This window comes from Chelonia mydas, chromosome 9 (assembly GCF_015237465.2).
Source record: "Chelonia mydas isolate rCheMyd1 chromosome 9, rCheMyd1.pri.v2, whole genome shotgun sequence".
Taxonomy (NCBI): Eukaryota; Metazoa; Chordata; order Testudines; family Cheloniidae; genus Chelonia; species Chelonia mydas.
This window is the reverse complement of record NC_057855.1, coordinates 7,955,692-7,977,402: the sequence shown is the minus strand read 5'-3', so window position 1 is coordinate 7,977,402 and position 21,711 is coordinate 7,955,692. Positions and strand designations below refer to the sequence as shown.

The following is a 21,711-nucleotide window of genomic DNA, read 5'->3' as shown; positions in this document are numbered from 1 at the left end:
CAAATGTACCTATTTCGAGCTAATGCAGCTATGTCTGTTTAAATACAGGATCTCTGACCGTCTCTCTCCCCCTTCCCATGTTGCTCATTTTAGACTGTAAATGCTTTGGCTGTGTGTTCATGCAGCACTAAGACCTGGATACTCTTTCCTTTTGGTGCTACCACAATATAACAATGATAGAAGGTATGCTCGTGGCCCTCTCAGGAAGAGCCCGGACTGCCCTGGCATTCGATGCCAGCCAGGCACTACTCTAATAAGTGGCATTCCTCCTCTCAGACCTCCCGCTCCTTCCGCATTGAACCGGTTCTCTAGTGGGCATTGGAATAAAAACATCCCGTTGTCTGCATAAGCTACTCAAGACCAGCGCACATGAGCTGCCCTTCTGACAAGCCAGTATGCCCAGGTTTCCTGAGCAACCCTACAACAACACACCGCCACGGGCAGGCAGGTACAACCCAATAGTCGCCAGCCTGTATAAACTGCACAGCTCTGAGCACGCCCTGCGAGAACACTCATACAATCGTAACACCCGTACTTCTCAGCACACTGACCCCAACAAACCAGTCTGGGGCGCTCAGAGCTCGTGAGCGACCCTACAATAACACACCAGCGTGAGTGCAAGGGGAGATCAGCGTGCAGCAGGGGGGAAGTCTGGATGTCAGAGACACTTAGGGTGACCAGACAGCAAATGTGAAAAATCGGGACGGGGGGGGGTGCGGGGGGGGGGAATAGGAGCCTACATAAGAAAGAGACCCCAAAATCGGGGCTGTCCCTATGCAAACGGGACATCTGGTCGCCCTAGGGATAATTACAAACACACGTCGGTTCTTTGGCGGTGAGAAGCGGGCAAGTCTGAACCTCCCCCGACCCTGCCCCGGCCCCCTGGAGCCCAGCCCTGGCCCCTAGGGCCCCACCCATGCCGCTGCATTGAGAACGGGGCTGCAGCAGCCCCACGTGCGCCTCCCCTCCCGATGCCATAGGGCCGTAGCCAGCGCGTTCGCCGCAGTGCCTCACGGGAGTCGTAGTCCCTGGAGCGGCGCCGCACGCCCTCCCCCAACGCCCCTTTGCGGTCTGCCCGGCGCAAGGCTCGACGGGAGTCGTAGTTCCGAGCACCCCTAGGGCGCGGCGCGGTGCGGTGCACGCTGGGAACTGTAGTTCCACAGGCTCTCGGCGCCGCGGCGGCCCCCAGGAGCCGAGCGCGGCCGGACTCCATCTCCCAGGGGGCAGCGCGGCGGGGCTGTGGCTCCCCGGCCGGTCCTGGACTCTTGGCCCTTGGAGCCCTCTTGGGCCTCGGGAGCGGGGCGGTTCCTCCCAGGCCCGGGTGAGTCTCCCAGCAAGGGGCCCCGGTCCGCCCCCGCCCGCCGGGCCCAGCCCCACGTGGGAGCCGGGCCCCCCGCCCCGGGCTAACGAGCAGCCCCCCCCGTGTGCTCTCCTTGCAGTCGCGGCGCCGCTGCCCGGCACCATGGACGCCCTGCCCGTCACCTCCGGGGAGCTGCTCTGCCTGGCCTCCAGCCTGGCCGCCTCCGGCCTCTTCTATTACCTGCACCGGAAGAAGGCCAAAGCGCTGGCTCGGATCCAGGTACCTGGGGCTCCCCGGCCCTGCCCTCCTGCCCCCGGCGCGCCCCCCAATCGCTGCCCACTTTAGCAGCTGTCCAGGTGCCCGGACAGGGCAAGGGGGGACCCTGCTGCCCGCCCCGCAGATCTCAGATCCCCACGGGGCCCACAGATCCCAGCCTGCAGCGCGCCGCCCCCGGGGTCACCGTCCAGCGCAGCCCCGGCTCTGGCCGCCCTGTTTGCACCCCCGTGCCTGGAATCCGGCCAGGTGCGCTGCGTCGCCGTCTCCTGCACCCCTCGGGGGCCCTGGCCTGGCCTGGCGCACTTGTATCTTTATAGAACTTGGTTTTGAGTTGAGCTGGCCTGGCTGGCCACTGCGTGCTGGGAGCTGTAGTCTCCAAAGTGCATGCGGCCTGCTGGGTGTGATAGTCCCCCTGGGCCGGGTCTCCCTGTTAAAAGAGAAGGATGGACAGACCGTATGGTGGGATTTGGCAGGTCACGTCTGCCCCAACCTCTCAGTCTAGACCCCTCTGCAGTTCTGCTCACAGGATTCCTCACTATCCACCTGCACATCTGGGAAAGGAGTCTGTGCCACCCTATGCTTCACCAGCTATGCCTGGCACAGGGCCCGCTGCACAGGGTGGGTCTGGTGTGCCCACTCCTGCGTGAATCGTACGGGCAGAGACGCTGCCAGCGGCTAAATGCAGCAGAGCCACGCAAGCGCTAGAATCGGATGGTGGCAGTCAGCTTCGCAGAAAGATGAGACTCCAGTAAGGGGCCCTTTTCCCCTGCAACGTGCCCTAATCCTCTTGACCCCAGGGCCTCCTCTAGTGCCACCTTTCCACAGCCTGCAGAGTAACGTAGTTCAAGTGAACCAATGTCACAGTGCAAAGCCTGGGGGCCAAAGACATTCCAGGGATGAGGGAGGTACCCACTGGTCTCTGGAGGTGGGGCACAACCAGGCATGGGCGGAGTGGGTGTTTCCCCCCAACAGGAGCTGAGTAGCAGCTCACTGAGATTGAAAGTGGCCAAGGCTCACTCATGTCTGGTTTCTTCTTCTGCAGGACGCCCCAAAGCTTCAGGTAGATGATGGTCTGCCTGACCTGCTATCTGCCACCAGTGGCCAGTGCCTGCATTATGTTGCCTTAGAAGGTAAGATCCCTGCACGCTTATCCAGCTTGGTGCACCGGGGCCCATCTCTCAGCGACTTTCACAGCAGCAGCATGCCGTCTCCTGGTGGGTTTGGAATCCCCATTCTAGTAACTGGGGAATTACAGTCACTGATAGGGCTTGTCTGCAGAGCAACATGTGGGTGGCCATTCAGAAACCCCTCCTGGGATGTCCTGCTTGGGCCCCAGAGGGGAGACCCCCCCCTTACTGAATCAGCTGAATTTTTGGAGGGGGAGAGGGACTCCTAGTTAAGCAGCTATAGCTCTCCCAACCCACTAGTCAAACCTAGTCTCCTACAGGCTGTGCTGGATTATAGCACCAGGGACCCCACAGGAATTTTCGACAGCTCTGGGAGCTGGAGATGCTCCATGAACCAGCGTGAGCCCCACAGGGATCACCCCCCCACCCCATTATCCATCTCTTTTCCATAGGGCTTGTCCTGCCAGCAAAAGCAGCTCTGTCCAGCCAGCACCATGAGGAGCTGCAGGGAGTGATCCAGAAACTAGTTCTGAAGGAGCATCGACTGATCTGGAACAGCCTGGCCCGGAGTTGGTGAGTGGTCATTGTGGCAGACCCAGGAGGGAGGGATGGGCTAACAGCTGGGAAGAGAAGGGCACCAGCTGCAGGCAGTGTGGGGGAGCACAGGGGGCCAGCAGATCTGCGGTGCCTGGCAGAGCTGCCCTATGGGAGGTTCCCTTCTTGCAGTGGAGGCAGTGTCCTCTGCAGGCCTGGGTTGGTTTGGATTCATTCTACCTGGGCTGGGGACTCAGCTACATCAGAGGCCCACAGACTGTGCCCCACAGACTGTGCCCCAGGGCCACTCACTAGTGGGGTAAGGTAGGAGAGCAAGGTTAGCCTGGGGGGGTGAGGGCAGACAGGGATCTAGGGCCGTTGGAGAGTCACCGGCTCAGCTGTTGTGCTCTTGATTGGTTGCAGGAATGAAAGTGAGCGGGTGGTTTCGGAGCAGGTGTACACAGTGCCCTTTGCCCTGGCAGCCCCCAGTGCTGAGGCAGCGACACGGGTGAGCGTAGAGAGCCCCCTACGGGCTGTCCGGCTGCCCCTGGAGACTGTGTATGAGCACTTCCAGCACCCAACCCACGGCTTCAAAGACCTGATCAGTCACTATCTGAGCGGGGAGAAGCCCAAGGGCCTCCTGGAGACAGAGGAGATGCTGCAAGTGGGGGCAAGCCTGACTGGCATCGGGGAGCTGGCCCTGCACCCAGATGGGACCCTCCACCTGCAGCCCCCATCTGATGGGTCCGACTACTTCCTGCACCTGGGGGACTGGCAGACGCTGCTGGCAGAGATGGAGTCAGTGAGCAGCTTCTGGAAGGGGGCAGCAGTGCTGTGCGGCTTGACAGGCATGGCGGTGATCCTGTACGCCCTCTGCCGGGCCTATCAGCAGCGCCGGCACAAGCAGGAGCAGGAGGAGCAGCGGCGGCAGTTTGAGGCCCTGTGGGGCAACGGGGACACGGTGACGGAGTCTGGGGAGGGTGCGTCGGAAGACACCTGTATCATCTGCCTGACACGGCCCCGCGAGTGCGTCCTGCTATGCTGCGGCCATGTCTGTTGCTGCTTCCGCTGCTACAAAGCCCTGCCTAGCCACACCTGCCCCATCTGCAGGAGCCCCATAGACCGGGTAGTGCCCCTCTATCAGGCCTGAGGGGGAGAAGGGGCTTCAAACGGTACCAGGGCAAGAGCAGTGGAGTTCCTGACACTAGGCAACACCACTGTGCCCATAAAACCCCAGCAGCTTGGGGGGGCAGTGTGCAAGCCACAAGTGTGTGGTTACTTGGGGTGTGAGCTCACAACCGTAGGGTTTGGGGGGAGGGAGGGGGTTCTGCAAGCTTCGCCTCCTAAGCTGGGTTTGGGGGTGTGCTCATGATCCCTCTCTTCAGTGATTGGAGCATGTGGCCTGAATCAGCATCACTCAGCACGAAGCTCTTGCTGAGTTTCCACCCGCTCACCCAAGCCTCATAGCGTGTCTGTTCCCAGCCCTGCTAGGAGAGTCTGATGGGCACAGGGCAGCTATTGAGCTGATATGCCAAGAGGTGTGTGTCAGTGAGGGGGAGGAGAAATAGAGCCACCCCTGCCCCAGCCATGTGGGAGTTTGAAGGGGGACCCTGTTGCGTGGAGCTGCATGGCTGAGTTGGAGAGGCGTTTGTGCTCTCGCTGATTTCCTCCGAGTCCTGCCTGGGCCCGGCCTTCTCAGTGCTGACCCCAGGAAGAGGCCGACTGGAGCTCAGCAGGCCTGCGGTGCAATGCTCCATCAGCGGCCCGGGATGCAGCTGGAACACAGCGGTTTTGCTCTTGCGAAGGGGCCACGTTTTACACTAGAGTTTATTTTTCTAGCACGTCTTTGCCACTGCTGTCCAGCTACTGCGCTGGGGAGAGGCCAGCAGAAGCTGGGTGGGAGAGACGGGAGGCTCAAGGTAGTTTGGGGCTGTGGGTTTGAGGGCAGAGAGGGTCTGGCTGAGGGGGCAACATGCATTGCACAACTGAACAGTCAGGGTTGGTCCATCCTCTGCCCGATTTCCTCTGGGTAGGCCCATGCAGCATGTTACACAGGCAGCAGCAGTCTCTGGTGTGCATGGTGGGGGGATGTGGGTCTTTCCCTCATGGTCTCCTACATGAGGGTGTTGAACTACAGAGGCTTCCCCTGTGAGTGAAGGCCAGCAGCCGGGGCCCTGTGCCCTCCTCAGCGTCCAACTGTTGCACCCCCTTTACTCCCACATGTGGGAGTTTGAGGCAGTGCCACAGCTGAAGCATGGGAGGGTGGATTGCAGCAGCTGTGGCTCCTGATCGCAGGAGGAGGACAGCCCTCTGCTTCCCTGCTTAAGCTGGAGGACGAAAGGAGCCACAGTGGAGGCCTACCCAAGGATTGGGGTGGGTTATGTTTGCCACCCCCCCCCCCCATTAAAGTGCTGGTGGAAGTCTGCCTGAAATCAGCAGAGCTCCTGCAAGCCCTGGGCTACCTGGCTGGAGTGCTGCCTTCCTGCCCAGCTCCCAGGACATGCCATAGCTGCAAGGGGCCGGGGGGGACACGACTCACTGAATCAATGTTGGTCATTATTTATAAAGAGAAGGATCAGAGACTGGGTTTGTGTCTTTCTTTAAGCCACACATTAGTAAAAGAATGGGCTAACTTTGAAGAGGGGTCCGGGGGGACATAGCTGCTGTATGGATCACCTAGACAGGCCCAAGGGGAGAAATGCTCTACCACAGAGCAGGACTTTCACAGGGTTGCTCTCTCAGGAGGTGAGTGACTCATTACAGATCCTTGTACTCACCCTGCCCCACTTACTAGCTGGTTTTCAAGCTCCAGCCCCACAGGTACAAAACAATTCAACAGCCCCAGGCAACATAGGAATGCAGATGAAACCCCAGCGGGAGGGAAGATCCCCACAAGTACTTACCAGCAGGGAGGGAGGGAGATGTAGTCTGTTACAAAATGGCTACTTTAGGAGTGCAGTAGTTTAGCTCGCCCATATTTAAAGGGCCAGTCTCAGAAAGGCATGCTGGGAAAACAGCTCCTCTCAAAGGTGTGGAAACTTAGGGCATGTCTTTACTGCACAGTTACCCTGAGTGCTTAGTGCCTGGGTTAGCCTAGCCCAGCTGTGAGCATCCCCACCCCAAAGCCCTTCCCCATGGTACTGTGGCCTCAGTTTTTCTGCACTCACCTGTGTGTGGCTGGGGGCAGAGCCACGGGTCTTTGTGTTGAGCTGCTCCAGGACTCTGTTCCAGCAAACAGCAGGAGACCTTGGCTGCCCTTAGGGGGTGTTTGTGGGAAGGCACTGGGGGACATCAATATGAGTACTTTTGCCTTCATTCTCACTGCAAAGCGGGCAGATTCCAGCCTAAATTCAACCAGGGCCCTGGGCTCTAACCCCCCCCTGCTCCCCAGCTGTGTAAATGCCTGGACTCGAAGCCCCACCAACCCTGAGTCAGGGTTAGTTTTTTTTGAGCGGGGGAGGGAGAAGAGGGGTGTTGGGCTAAAACACAAGTCAGAGCCTGGGATTACTGGTGTCGACTTGCCCTTAGCAGAGAGCAGGTGGTCACTGGGGATGGTGCTGCTGGGGAAGCTTGTTGCTGTTCCATTGCACTCCTTCCCCAACCCCCCCTTTGCATAGTGATTATTTTCCTAGGCCCCCTCCCTCTACATAAGCTCCCCTTCCCCTGGGTTATCTGTCCCCCAGGGGCTGGGGGGTCCCAAGGGCTCCCCACTCTGTGGCTGTGCAGGTGGAGGGATGAGTCACATGCAAAAGGCCAGGGTCTGTGACAATGCTGCTGGGCCCTGCTTGTTACTAGCCGCCTACTCAGTCACCTCCTCCCAGCGGTGAGTCTCAAAACCCCACCCCGCCTGCAACTGCAAACATCCTCTGGGCACCTGAGGCTGGAATGTAGCTGCCTCCCTGGAGCAGTACAGAGGGAGAGGGTGGCTCCTGCGGCCACAAACCCCACGTTCCAGGCTCCGTGTGGGGGCAGGCATAGAGTGGACTCCCACCCTGTCCTGTCGGTGGAGGAGCGATTGGAAAATGGACCTGGCCCAAACGCTGGCCTGTGCTGGGACTCAGTGATGGGTAGCGGCTGGTGCCGCGAACATAGATCTCAGCTGCTAAACCCAGCCTGGACACTTCCACGCCTTCTCCCGCCCCGTGCGTGGGATCGTGCTGAGGGCCTGCAGGAACGAACGCAGGTTTTTGCTCTGCGCTTTGGCACTGCAATGCGCTCGTGGCAGTCTTGATTGCCGAAGCACCCCTGGCTGCCTCCAGCAGGGGGTGTGCGGGGACAGCGTTTGCAGAGGGATGGCGGGAGGCGCGGTGCAGTGGGCCTAGGGTTGGATTCGTAGGGACGTGGTCTTCAGCCACTGCAGAGGCAGAGGAAAAAAAAAAACAAACAGGGAATCTGAGGATGGGGCCCCCCCCCCGAGCGTAGGGCGAGCCACGCAGAGCAAGAACTGTTCACCTAGAACAGGGCTGCGGCCGTGAGCCCCTCTCTAAAGGCGCCGGCCACTCGACTGATCCTTCGTTGTGAGCAGTCGGGTCCCGTCCTGTTGTGGGCCCCTAGAGCAGGGGAACCCCAGTGATCCCCCAGCCTAAGGCCCTGCCTGCTGAGAGTTGCTATAGCAAAGGAGAGCAGGGGTGGTTTCTCTGTGGTAGTGGGCACATGGGGGGGGGGGCGTGCCCCATTGCTGAGGCAGGCAGGGAAGTGGCAGCTCCCTCCCCTGTCCTGACTGGGGGGCATGACCCCTCTGCCATTGAGCACGGCCAGCCTGCTGGCCGCTTACCCCAAACTCCCTGCGCAGCTAACTCCCCCTGCTGCTGGCGAGCAGCGATGGGACAAAAGCCACGTGGGCCAGCAGCGGGGCCCGGGCCAGCAGCGGGGCCCAGCCCTGCCGCCACCAAAGGAGGTGAAAGAACTGGAGCAAGGTTTGGAAAAGCCAAGCTGGCTCTTCCTGTCGCTATGGCAACCCCACACCATCCTTCTCCACCGCTGTTCCTGCTCACACACTCCGGTTGCCTTGGAAACCCATCCCAGCGTGTTTGGCATCTCTGGAGTTCGTCGTTTATTTTCATATCATGGAGACACCTGGGAGGGAGGGAGATGGGCCAGCCAGGGCCCCGAGCTCAATGACAGCACGCCCAGCCAAAGTACCTAGCTGCAGAGCACGTGACGAGGCGCCAAGGTGCCGTTACGGGGCTACAGCCTGGGGTTGGCCCTGAGATGGGTGTGGCTGCTCCTGGGGCCGGTTCCTGAAAGGCAACAGCTTTATGGTGTTGCCCACTCTCACAATTGGTGATTTGGTCCTTAAAGCCCCAGCTCCCAGAGTCGCATGAGCATGGGAGAATCTCAGCTTTTAAGTTGCTCGGCCCCACGGGTGCAGACAAAACAAACAAACTTGAAAACATGATGCCACTGGGACTGGGAAGGCAATGAACACAAGAATGGACCTACTGGGTCAGACCAAAGGTCCATCTAGCCCAGTATCCTGTCTTCCGACAGTGGCCAATGCCAGGTGCCCCAAAGGGAATGAACAGAACAGGTAATCAAGTGATCCATTCCCTGTCACCAATTCCGAGCTTCTGGCAAAGAGGCTAGGGATACCATCCCTGCCCATCCTGGCTAATAGCCAATGGTGGACCTATCCTCCATGAATTTATCTAGTTCTTTTTTTAACCCAGTTGTGGTATTGGCCTTCACAAAATCCTCTGGCAAGGAGTTCCACAGGTTGACTGTGCATTCTGTGAAGAAATACTTCTGTTTATCTGTTTTAAACCTGCTGCCTATTAATTTCATTTGGTGACACCTAGTTCTTGTGTTATGAGAAGTAGTAAACAAGACTTCCTTATCTACTTTCTCTATACCAGTCATGATTTTATAGACCGCAATCATATCTCCCTTTAGCCATCTCTTTTCCAAGATGAAAAGTCCCAGTCTTATTAATCTCTCCTCATACAGCAGCCATTCCATACCCCTAATAATTTTTGTTGACCTTTTCTGAATCTTTTCCAATTTCAATATATCTCTTTTGAGATGGGGCGACCACATCTGCACGCAGTATTCAAGATGTGGGCGTACCATGGATTTATATAGAGGCAATATGATATTTTCTCTCCTATTTTCTATTCCCTTCTTAATTATTCCCAGTATTCTGTTCGCTTTTTTGACTGCCACTGCACATTGAGTGGATGTTTTCAGAGAACTATCCACAATGACCCCAAGATCGCTTTCTTGAGTGGTAACAGCTAATTTCGCCTCCGTCGTTTTATATGTATAATGAAAGAGCCCAACGTTGCTTATTGATTTAAAGTCTCATGGGTTTGTGGGTTTTTTTGTTTTGGCCAATCTGGTCATTTTTTCAGGCCTGATTATTTTAAGGCAGGGGGGCTGGTAGGCCTCCCTTTAGAATGCTGTAAATCATTTGTGGAAAGCTGTTACAACTGGCCCCTGAAAATAGCCCAAGGACTCATGTGGAACCTATCTGAGTCTATAGGGTTCCCTGGATAGATCCAGCTTCTTGGACAGACCATGAGTCAATCACAGTTACTTTCATTCTCTCCTCTCACTGCAGAGACCTATGGGTAATTGCATGTAGCCACATGAACTGCAACATAAATGTTCAGCATGATCAAAAGAACCTCCCACTCCCCAGTCAGCAGGTCTTCCCTGCCAGCCCTTTGCAGAGGGAAACCCTCTCCAGCATGGCCCCTCCACCCCCATCAGTCCTGCCTAGCCCCAAGGCAAAGGCCTCCCCAGCACTGCCCCAAGACTGGAATGAACACCTCTCCAGGAACTAGGCACCATCACAAGAGTCAGCATCTCTAAGTGCATGGTGCATTTCTTTGACCTGCCTTCTCTAACAAGCCTATAAGGGAAGGGGAGAGGGTGTGAGATATAACAGCACTCTGCTGCCCTAACTTCTCTTCCTGGGGAGAGGATGGGGGAACAAACATGCAACTGATGTTGGTCATGTCGCTCAGAGCATGACCAGAAGGTACAGATGCTATGGTGATGAGCACGGCATAAGAACTTGTATAGAACAGAATAGAATCAGCCCTGCACATGCCCTTGCAGGGTGAAGGCCTCTATACTGGAAGGTTTGCGCTGTTACTGGCTGCACCTGGGCAGCATCAGTGACCAAGAAGCCATCTCAACCTCACTCCATCATGGTTGCCCCTGCCAGGATGATCTCACTCCCTTTCAGGCCAGTTGCTACAAGGCCCACCACCATCAAGGTGGTGGCTCTGACTTCAGGGGGTATGAAACACTGTTTATGCAGCTGAGAACATGGGACCAGTGCCCTGAGAGGCAAATTCTCCAGAAAGCCAAACGGGCCAGTTGAGTTCAATCAGTGACTGAGCTTCGGAGGTAGCAGAGGGTGAAAAGGGCCCTCGCCCCTGGATCCATGATGCCACACAAGGCTAAGCCATGAGCTATCACTTCACCATAGGGCACCTTCTAGTCCCAACGGTGTGTACAGGACAGACCCCAGCCGGGTCCTTTCTATCCTCCAGTTTTATAACTGGGGCGCTGTGGAGTGGGGAGGAGAGGAGACCCAGTTCCCTTGGGAGTTAAATCTCTCCTCAGCATTAGCCTCCCAGCGTGAGGTATTTCACAAAGGAGACAAACACCAGATGGGGGAAGAGTTGGTTGCCAGGAACACGGCTCCCAGTGTGCAGAGAACATTTGGTGTGAGCGAGTGAGGGCGGGAGGCAGGAGATCCCCTGTGGCGGCCCACCTTGTTTGTGTCCTCTCCGTGCCAGAGTTCAGTTCACCGGGCAGATGGGGAGGGGATGGGCAGTGAATTCCCCTTGAGTGCACTCCAGGATCCCTCCCAAAGGACACATGGCCTCCAGCACCAGCTCCCTCTACATCGTCTGCTCTGGTCGCCTCATCAGATTGCTGGTCCATGGAACCGGGCAGCTCACTTCCTAGCAGAGACTGGATCAGACTGTTCGTAGGAGCTAGGGCTGGAGAAGACCCATTAGGAGGTCTAGTCTGTCCTCCACCATTGATCCTTCCAGTTCAGGAGCCCACCTCCCACCTCTCAGATCAGAGCACTGGTTGGTACCTTCTGATTTCCTGCCTCTGGCAATGGCCACTTCCCTTAGCAGGAGGCGGAAGCACCTCGTTGGCGGTGGGGCTGTGCATGCAGTGACTATGGCAGCACCTGGGCAGGAGACTGCTCAGAGTTGCTGGAGGCATCTCAGGGCAGCTCTCAGCACCCAGGAGGTTCTGTACTGTGAACTCACTGAGCATGGCCTATGGGGAGCCTAGGGGATGGTGGGGGTGCGGGATTCAGTCCAGGGCATCATCCAGCATAGAGTTCAGCCCCAATTCCAGCTGCCGGTCCCTCTGCCTGCGCTCTCACCCCATTCACAGCTGGGCTTGGGGCTGCCTTCTCCCGGACAGGCTGCAACCTCCTGGGGCTGATTCCTGGGCGAAAGAGTAGGAAATAGCATCTAAAAGGAATGACAAGCCAAGGAAGCCGCTGTGCCCAAGGGGGAGGCAAGCCAAGGGCAGCATCCCAGTGGGTCACCTTGTGCCACTGCTCCCAGGAGGGAGCAGGAATTCACTGCTCCAGCAGCCGCTGCTGGAGGAGCAGGCTCAGCAAACAGATCTCCATGGATGTGACTGACAGATGACAGTCCCGCCCCCACCTCACCAGCGCTCTCCCATTTCCCACCTCAGGGAATCCATCACTCTCACCCCTTGGCACTCTGCCCCAGTCGCCTCCTTTTGTGTCTTGTCCCATGGACTGCGGAGGACACAAGCACCTGGCCTGAGGCTGACACCCCCCTGCTCCACACACACAGCTGTAGATGCAGACCTGCTCGCTCACCCCTGGATACACCCAGCCAGGCGTGCTTGTCCATACCCACCAAGAAGGGTCCTGTGACTCAAAAAGCCTTACAAAGAAAGGGAAAAGGGGGCCCTTTTTGGCTTCTTTGCGAGGCCCGAAAGCAGAGCTGCTTGTCTGTAAGGGGGTCTTGCCCCTTTGTTTGGTGCATTAGAAAGTCCAGTCTTGCCTACCCTGTTTTCCCAGAAAGCCCTGGAGCTTCCCAAATGATTCCCTGCACTGGGACATTGCAGCTACCAAGGCAGAGATGCCTGTGGAAAGGAGATGGGGAGGGCCTGGAATTCAAAGGGCTTTGGAACACTTTGCTTTTTGCTGATGTCGATTTAACTATGAGGCCCAACAACTAGTCCAGAACGCTCCATTTGCTTGAAGGTTCAGCAGGACCTCCCGACGCAAGCAGGGATGGGGAGACGCCACCGTCCTGCTGTTGCCAAGATCAGAGATCAGCAAAACTACCCTTCCCACTCTTTCAAGGGAGGCCCTAAATACCCTCTCTCCAGCAGAAAGCTGCAAAATGGGGCACAAGGCCCTGTGATGGTTCCTGCAATATATTTGAAAACCCCGACTGAATGATGCTGAAGTGTCTTTGGAGTCCATTGTATAAAAAATCCAACATTTGTGTGTTGTTGGATTGTGTGTAACTTGGGGGGGTAGGGGAAGCCAGGGCCAAGGTAAACCTTGGGAAGTGTTCTGAGCTTCAAAGGCACAGATAAAGATAAGTAGGAATCTCTAAGGGGAGAAGAATGCATATGTATCTCCCTCTATCAATAGACTCTCAGATATGTACCTGTATGTAACATATCTATACTGTGACAGGGTCAGGCCAGATGGTTACAGGAAAGTGATTCTACTGAGATCCAGGAAGTGGGCGGGTGGAAGCCTGCCCTCTACTAAAGGACCTCCCCCCAGCCTAAGGGGAGTATCCACAGGTCTGGGATTCCAAGTGAGTAAGGGGATAAACTAAAGATAAAACAGGGACAGGAGTGAGGTCATAGGGCTAAACAAAGGGAACTTGATGGGGACACCGAGCAGAGAACCCCGGACAGCGCCCACTGCTCCTCGAAGGTGTCAAGGGAGCCAGCGGATGCCACCCAGAGGAACTCTGCCCAGATGCATGAGCGGACGGAGGAGCGGAAATAGGCCCCACAGTCACAGGAGACCCCGTCGGCCAATCCCCTCTCCCTGGTTTTGCAGATGGCCATTTTGGCCAGGGCTAGGAGGAGGTTGACAAGGAGGTCCCGTGACTTCGTGGGGCCATGGATAGGGAGTGCGTAGATAAGAAGGTGAGGGGAAAAGTGCAACCAAAAATGTAACATGATGTTCAAAAGGAGCCGGAATAGGGGCTGAAACCTGGTGCACTCCAGGTATACGTTCGCCAGGGTCTCCCTCACGCTGCAGAAGGGGCAGGCGTAGGAATCTCTAAGGGGAGGAGAATGCAAATGTATCTCCCTCTAGTTAGGCAAAACCCCAGCCCTGAGGAAAGGCCCTTTGTCTGCCGATCACCTGTAATGTGGACCAGATCAAAGGCCCCAGTTGAATAAAGGAAAGAATGAACTATTTGCGGTTCCTCTCTGTCTCCCGTGTTGGGCGCTGTGTGAGGGCGAGCTCAGAGGACTGCTCCCAGAAGAGGTTGCAGAGGTTGGCTGTTGGCCATGCAACGTGACAACCTTTTGCTGCTGAACGGCCTCTTTGCGATGCTGGGTAACGTGCGGACATCTCTGTGGCTGTCCCCATGTGTAGCAGAGGGCCCTGTCCCTCTGGACACATCTTGGGGATGTGCCCAGCTGGGAGGAGCAAGCTTCCCTGGCAGGGCCAGAGGGTCATCTCACCACCTCACGTGGCCCAGGGATTGCTGGGATGGAGCTTCTGCTCGCTTGGGGGGAGGCTGCATTTGCTGAGGGCTGTTCCCAGCCTTCTTTCTCCGATGCACAGGAAGATACGCACCCTCTACTCGACAGGGGACCCGTCACACTGACCCTGGGGCTCGTCAGCCCTCAGGGGCCCGGCAGAGGGGTGGGGTGTCCTCCTGGCTTAAATATTCTGGGGCCACAGTGGCTCAGGAACTGGGGAGGACACCTGTGTGCACACAGGAAGGTACTTATCTGAAAACCGCACACACACATCCCATCCACCCTCCATGTTGTGACAGCTCCATCCCATCCCCCCATGCTCTGACTGACAGACCCCCGGCCCCCGCACAGACCGTCTTCAGTCTGGCAACTCCCCCTCTCGCTAACATTGCCGTCTGTTACTATGGCAATGATAGTTATGGCGACAGACAGAAGACTGCAGCCTATTCAGATGAACAAGCGGGAGCAGGTGAGAATCTTTGCTCAGAAATCATCCCTTGGGATCAGGGGCCTGCAAGGGCGGCTCTGCCTGGACCCCGAAGGTCACCTCCACAGCCACAGGGATGGGGAGGACCAGCTGGGGCCCCAGGGAGGGATGCTTTGACACACTAGGTCTTCTTTACTCTCCTCACCAGCTCCCAGGGAGTCCCAAGGGGCCACTTGGGCTGGTTGCCTCTCCTAGAGGCAATGTTCAGAGCCTAAAGAGGTAAAGCTCCCAGCAGGCAGGAGGCTGCAGCGGTAGTTACTAGCTGTATGACAAAAAGAAAAGGAGGACTTGTGGCACCTTAGAGACCAACAAATTTATTTGAGCATAAGCTTTCGTGAGCTACAGCTCACTTCATCGGAGGCATTCAGTGACAGTGGCCATCCAGAGACTCCAGTGAGGATCAGGGCCCCTGTGGTGCCAGCCCTACAGGATCGGGTACCCTGAGGTGCCAAGTGCTGTGCACACAGCAGGAAGAGACAGTCCCTGGTGCACAGAGCTTGCAAACCAGTTAAAGACAAGGGGAGGCCCTGGCAGATCCAGCCATTCCGCAATTAGTTGGAGACGCTGAATAAAGGACTCAGCCAAGAAACAGAACTGAGGGATTCCCCCAAAGAACCCCAGGCTCCAAACATCCCCCACTAACGCTTCTCTCTCCCCTTGGCTTTCTCCCCTTGCTCCCCATTCTGCCACTGGGGGTGCTCTGCCCTGGAACCCGACTCAAACCCAACAGGACCCGAGGACACACGTCAGGTTCAGGTCAGAAAACAACCCCGACCTTCTCAGGCTGGGGCCAGGTCGCCTCTGCTGACCTTCACCTGCCCAGGGGGGCAGTGCAGCCAGAGCTGCGTGCCCCGCCCCGGCCCGTTGGCTGCGCTGTGTGTGCTACAGCATAAGAGTGCCAAGCAGTCACAGCACCCGTCACTCCACAGCACTCACACAACGCAGCAGGGCCCAGCAGCTGGCAGCCACCGGCATGCACAGCCGCCTCCACGCAGGAACTGGTGGCAGTGCTGACTCGGGTTCCCAGGGAGAGGTCAGGGTCAAAGTCAGAAAACAACTTGACCCTCTTGGACTTGGGTCCCATTTGAGCTTAAATATTGGGCCTGAGCAGCCCTCTCACTGGAGCCGCCTCACCAGGCAGGGAGTGGCCGGATAAGATAAGCCCTCCCCAGAACATGACCAAAGCTCCAGAGGGCTGCCTCAAAGAAATCACCTAACCCACCTGCATTTCAGCCTGGTCCTGCCACCGTGCAATGCTCCATCTCAGTCTGAGCAGCCAGCACTCCTGCACGTTGGGCCACATGGTCCCCACCGGCTTCGCCTCCACATTAACGAGGAGCACAGCTATGATCTACTCTAGGTAAAGCACCTGTGGCCCTTGGGCTTCTGGTGGATGGCCAAGCAGGCCCTCAGCTGGGCAAAGTTAGCAAGCCCCTGTTCTGGGCGAAGGGAGACTGTCTCCATGTTCTCTGGTTCATACACTCCCCAGCTCCCAAAGTGGGCCTTTGGAGACCAAGTTTTCCTTGAGGGAAACCAAGATACCTACATGCTGCTTTGGTCATTGTTTATATCAGCTCCTGGGCATTGTGAAAGGGTGGACTCACCGCTGGAGTGCCTCTCCGGGACTGGGCGTGGTGGAGTGGTTCTCTTCCCATCCGGCACCCCCTGCCAATGGTTGTTCTGGTCCGCTGGTAGTGTGCCGCTTCCCCTGACTCAGCCCTGCAGCCAGCTCATGATTTAAGTCCACCCCTTCTGGCGTAATAATGTCCAAACTCAAAGGAACAAAAGCTCTTCAATCCTTCCCAGCGTCAGTTCTCCACAAACTCTTCCTCCCCCTCAGAGTTCCTCCTCATTCTGTCCCAGAGCTCTGCCTTCCTGGGGGGCAGGGTCCTCCCAAGCCACGGACTCTCAGGGCTTCTTTCCTCAAGCCTCTTCTCTTCTAGGCCTGTTTTAGGAGTCTCTTTCCCCCCTCAGGGACAGTCTCAGGATATAACCTCCTTCCTGCAGGCCCCTCTATTGCTCCTTTCCCCTTTAGCCTGGGCCTTCCCCCAAAGCCCCACTTGCCCAGCCTTGCCCCTCTTTCAGGGTTTATTTCCCTTTTCAAAGCCCTCATCCAGTCCTGTCCTTTCCTCAGGACCCTTTGTCCAGGGACGTTCCTTTCCCCTGTAGCCCACTTTCCCTGAGTCTTTCCCATAGCTTCCTCTCAGGAGATCCCACCAAGACCTATTTTCCACACAGGCCTCCCCCCATCTACAGCCTGAAGCCCTACCCTTACAGTAGCCACCTAGTCCCCTCCAACTGGGCCTTGTCTCAAATTGGTCCTGGCTCCTCCTCCAGGTGTAATTGGACGCACTTGTTGAGCTCTCCAGCTGCTCTTAACCCCCTTAAGTGCTCAAGTGGGTGGGGGGAAGGTTAAACCCCTCACAGACCGGTTCTAGCCCCTGGCCACCTGTGTCAGAGTCTGAGACAGCAGAGCACGAGCTGATATGGGCCAAGCTCATGTCAGTGACGGCAATTAAAGTTCAGGAGGCTGCACTCATTCGCCCAGAAGAAGAAGGGATGTGGAGGTGATTTATTAGGGCATCATCCCCTGGCGAGGGACAGATCCAGTGTCGAAAGGGAGGTTTATGCGCCTGAGGATGGATTTAAAGCCCAGGAGAGTCCATCTGGGAATGAACGGTAAAGAGGGAACCTGGGCTCGGCTTGACTCCCGCAGTTCCCAGGCACAAGAGATCCTGACATCTCCCTTCCGTGGAGCCGGGGGCAAGGCATGTTATACAGCAGGTGTGAACTACCCCCAGGGAGAGAAGGGGCTGGGCCGCGGGGGAACAATCAGCACGTGTCCAGAGAGCTCAGCCGTCCCTCCACCCCCATGCTAGGATGACCGGGGGTTTCAGTCCATAAGACATGTCCTCATCCAGAGATACGTCTCAGCGTCCCGGCAGGTGAGAGGCTGCTCAGGCTCCAGGCGGGGAGAGGCCATTTAGGTTCCCCCACATGGTTCCACCAGTGGGCCCTCGCTCTGCCCTAATGGTGCCACTTTCTGCAGGGAGGAAAGCCAGTCAGTCCTGGGACTCCCGGTCCCATTCCCCCACCAAATCCCAACCCTGACCTAGCTTAAGCATATCCCCCTCACTCCAGCTTCTCCTCTCCTTGTCTCTGCCTGCTGCTGGAGTGACGAAGGCCCGTGCCCCCTCCTCATCGCTACCAGGAGTAGGACCCAGCAGGCCAGCTGTGGAAGGCAGAGCTGGCTGCTGCCAGCAGAGTTTGCTTAGAGCACTGCAGATGGACGGCTCAGCGTGTGTGTGTCACCAAGAGCACGGGAGGCGCAGAGCAGTGGCACCAGAGGTCGCACACTCACTTTTCTCTAACACTCAGGGCTGGAGGGAGGGGGCACGGTGGGGCGGGGGGGGGTACACCATTTTTATATCTGAACCAAGGGAGGAATAAAAAGTTAAGTCTCCCCCCTACGCCCCCACAGAAAATCAGACAACTCATGACACCAGTGTCCCCCGGCCCTAGCTGTTTTCTGATTGTAGCAGGAAGGTGTGATGACGAGCTTGCCCAGTGGTCAGCTCATGGCCTTATGGTTTCTCCTGGTCTAGTCGTCCCAGAGGCCCCTGACTGCAGCCTCAATGACTCACTCTTGCTCCAATTACTTCCCCAGAACTTGGTCACTACAAAGGACAGGGGAGGGGGGGCAAGGTGGGGGACCCAGGTCACTTCCTCCTAGCAGTCTGGAGCTCCTCAGTTTGGGGCATGGTCGCTGGCTTGGCGGACTCTCCTCAGCCTCTTAGTGTGCTGTTCAACCAGTCACTCTCTCTTAAGGCTTTCAACTCCCAAAGAAAATGGAGGACGGAATCCAAGTCCCCAGAGCAGCTGTCACCAAGCAGTTGCCCCTCCTTGCAGAGCTCTCAGCATGAGCTTTCCTGCCTGGTGCCACATGCAACTCATCCCCCCCCCTTCTCCTGGGCTCCCAGAGGCCTTTTAAATTGTTCCTCCACTGGGAATATGCCCTGTACCTGTTGAGGGGAGGCCTCACTAGTCCAGTATTTCTCTACTTCATGCCCTGGTTCAGTGTGGGGCCTGTAGAATCCTTCCTACAGGTTATAAGCAACACTCCAAACAGTTTAGCAACCCTCCATGCTCCCTTTAAACATCAGCCCTTTGCTCACCTTTCTTCATTCACTTTCCAGCCATTCAACTCCCTTCCCATCCCCAGCCCCAGGAACCTCCTGACCCCTTGAGCAAGAAGTGCCCATGGGCCAGAATTACAAGGGCAAAACGTCTGCGCCGTTAATGAACGATGCAGGATTAGTTCTGACCCCTATGGGAGCAGGGAGCTGAAACGCATGAATGACGGCTGGGATTTCTGGTTTGAGTTTTGGAAAAGGCCTCGGTGCTCCTAGGGACAAAGGTAACTGGAGTCATCAATACAACAACTACAAAATGGAGAGTGACTGGCAAGGCAGCAGTCCTGCTGTAAAGGATCGGGAAGTTATAGTGGATCACAAATGGAGTATGAGTCAACAGTGTGATGCAGTTGTGCAAAAGGTTAATATCATTCTGGGGTTTATTAATAGGAGTGTCATACGTAAGACCCAGGAGGTAATTGTCCCGCTCTACTCCGCACTGATGTGACCTCAGCTGGAGCACTGTGTCCAGGTCTGGCCACCACATGTTTGGGAAGATGTGGGCAAATTGGAGAGAGTCCAGAGGAGACCAATAAAAATGATAGGAAAGGTTTAGACAATTTGACCTGTGAGGGAAGGTTAAAAAACAGGGCCTGTTTAGTCTAGAGAAAACAAGGTGGAGCAGGGAACCTGATAGCAATCTTCAAATCTGTTCAGGGCTGCTATAAAGAGGACTGTGATCAATTGTGCTCTGTGTCCACTGGTGGTCGGACAAAAAGCAATGGGCTTAGTCTGCAGCAAGGGAGATTTAGGTTAGATAATAGGAAAAACTTTCTAACTCTACAAGTAGTTATGCTCTGGAATAGGCTTCCAAGGGAGGTTGTGGTATCCCCATAGACACATAGACTTTAAGGCTAGAAGGGAACATTAGGATCATCTAATCTGACCTCCTGCACATTGCCAGCCACAGACGCTCACCCACCCACTCCTGTTATAGACCCCTGACCTCTGGCTGAGTAACTGAAATCCTCAGATCATGATTTAAAGACTTTAAGTTACAGAGAATCCATCACTGGAGGTTTTTAAGAACAGGCTGAAGAAACACCCGTCAGGGATGGTCTTGGTTCTCTTGGTCCTGCCTCAGCACAGGAGGTTGGACTGGATGGCTTCTCACGGTCCCTTCCAGCCTACGTTTCTATGATTCTGTATCACTGCAGGTGTAGCCAGAAAGGGTGCGTGACAAGACCCAAACACCTTCCGAATAGGATCAATTACAGGGGCCCGGAAGGCCCAACAGACTTTGGTCTATAGTGCAGTCCAGGTGAGCAATGAGTGATTGGTGTTCCCATCTGATAGCTGTTAGATGACTGCCAAGTGACAGAGCTGGTGGGTTCTGAGTCCAGTTCCTTGTGGGTCAGATACCATCACTGCTGTAGGCCCCTGTTTGTTTGGATTTAGAGAAACATTACAAATGCCAGTCCCAGCCTCTGGGGCTTTGGCTGCCAATTACAAATGCAACCCTTACCCAATAAACTCAACACAAGCCAGCAGTGAATCCCACGCTCACACCAGATCACCCCTAATTGGCAAGAACATATCCCGGAACAAATCCACCTAAGGCTCAGGCTCCCACAAGAATCACAAATGCCTGCTCCAATAGACAGGGCTCTGCAGTGAGTCCAGAAGGGCAAGAGTGTCCAACTATTTCAGGCCAAGAGGAGTGAATGCCAATGTTTAACACCCCTCTTGAGAGCACTTTGCCAGCAGCCTCTCTTGTTCATCCCAAGTGAAGTCCAGCTGATTACAGCTTTAGCACAGAGAGGGCATCTCCCCAGGCCACTTAGGGCTTTGGAGGTAAGAACCAGCACCTTAAACTCCAAAGGCAATAAGTAGCCAAGTGCAAAGTCCAGAGCACAGATGTCATATACTCACAGTGGGATACTCCATTTAACCAGCCACTGCCCTGTCTGCTAAGTTCAGCATCTGAATGGATTTAAGGTGCAGCCACGGCCCATAGAACAAGAGCATTACAGTGGTCCAGGCTAGAGAAGACAGGCAAGGATCATGCCTCAAGGTGCACATCTGAGGAAAAGGTCATAACTCCTCCTGACGGTTGAAACAACAGACTGGACTTCTACATAGAGTGCTTCCGCCAACGTGCACGAGCTGAAATTGTGGAACAGCAGCATCATTTGCCCAATAACCTCAGCCATGCAGAACACAACGCCATCCACAGCCTCAGAAACAATTCTGACATTATAATCAAAAAGGCTGACAAAGGAGGTGCTGTAGTCATCATGAATAGGTCGGAGTATGAACAAGAGGCTGCTAGGCAACTCTCTGACACCACATTCTACAGGCCATTACCCTCTGATCCCACTGAGGGGTACCAAAATAAACTGCACCATCTGCTCAAGAAACTCACTGAAAAAGCACAGGAACAAATCTACACAGACACACCCCTAGAGCCCCGACCAGGGGAATTCTATCTGCTACCCAAGATCCATAAACCTGGGAATCCTGGATGCCCCATCATCTCAGGCATTGGCACCCTGACAGCAGGATTGTCTGGCTATTTGGACTCTCTCCTCAGGCCCTACGCTACCAGCACTCCCAGCTACTTCGAGACACCACTGACTTCCTGAGGAAACTACAATCCATCAGTGATCTTCCAGAAAACACCATCCTGGCCACAATGGATGTAGAAGCCCTCTACACCAACATTCCACACAAAGATGGACTACAAGCCTTCGGGAACAGTATCCCCAATAATGTCACAGCAAACCTGGTGGCTGAACTTTGTCCTCACCCACAACTGTTTCAGATTTGGGGACAATTTATACAAGTCATAGGATATCAAGGCTGGAAGGGACCTCAGGAGGTCATCTAGTCGAACCCCCTGCTCAAAGCAGGACCAATCCCCAATTTTTGCCCCAGGTCCCTAAATGGCCCCCTCAAGGATTGAACTCACAACCCTGGGTTTAGCAGGCCACTGCTCAAACCACAGAGCTATACCTTCAAGTCAGCGGCAATGCTATGGGTACCCACATGGCCCCACAGTATGCCAACATTTTTATGGCTAACTTAGAATAATGCTTCCTCAGCTCTCGTCCCCTAATGTCCCTACTCTACTTGTGCTACACTGATGACATCTTC

At 55.8% G+C, this 21,711-nt stretch overlaps 1 protein-coding gene across 3 annotated transcripts; it reads left to right on the top strand.

Annotated features, from left to right (window-relative positions):
* The first annotated feature begins 1,074 nt into the window (after positions 1-1,074).
* On the top strand, positions 1,075-5,817 carry LOC102938209 (mitochondrial ubiquitin ligase activator of nfkb 1-A). 3 transcript variants are annotated; one of them, XM_037909169.2, is made up of 5 exons: positions 1,078-1,321; positions 1,440-1,579; positions 2,619-2,706; positions 3,156-3,276; positions 3,661-5,817. In XM_037909169.2, exons 2-5 carry the CDS (start codon positions 1,463-1,465, stop codon positions 4,385-4,387), a joined length of 1,053 nt encoding a protein of 350 aa, XP_037765097.1. In that variant the 5' UTR covers positions 1,078-1,321; positions 1,440-1,462; the 3' UTR covers positions 4,388-5,817. The 3 variants fall into 3 exon arrangements, with proteins under 3 accessions (XP_043378572.1, XP_037765097.1, XP_037765098.1); XM_043522637.1 differs by having other exon boundaries at positions 1,075-1,579; XM_037909170.2 differs by lacking the exons at positions 1,078-1,321; positions 1,440-1,579 and adding an exon at positions 1,992-2,324.
* The last annotated feature ends 15,894 nt before the right edge of the window (positions 5,818-21,711 follow it).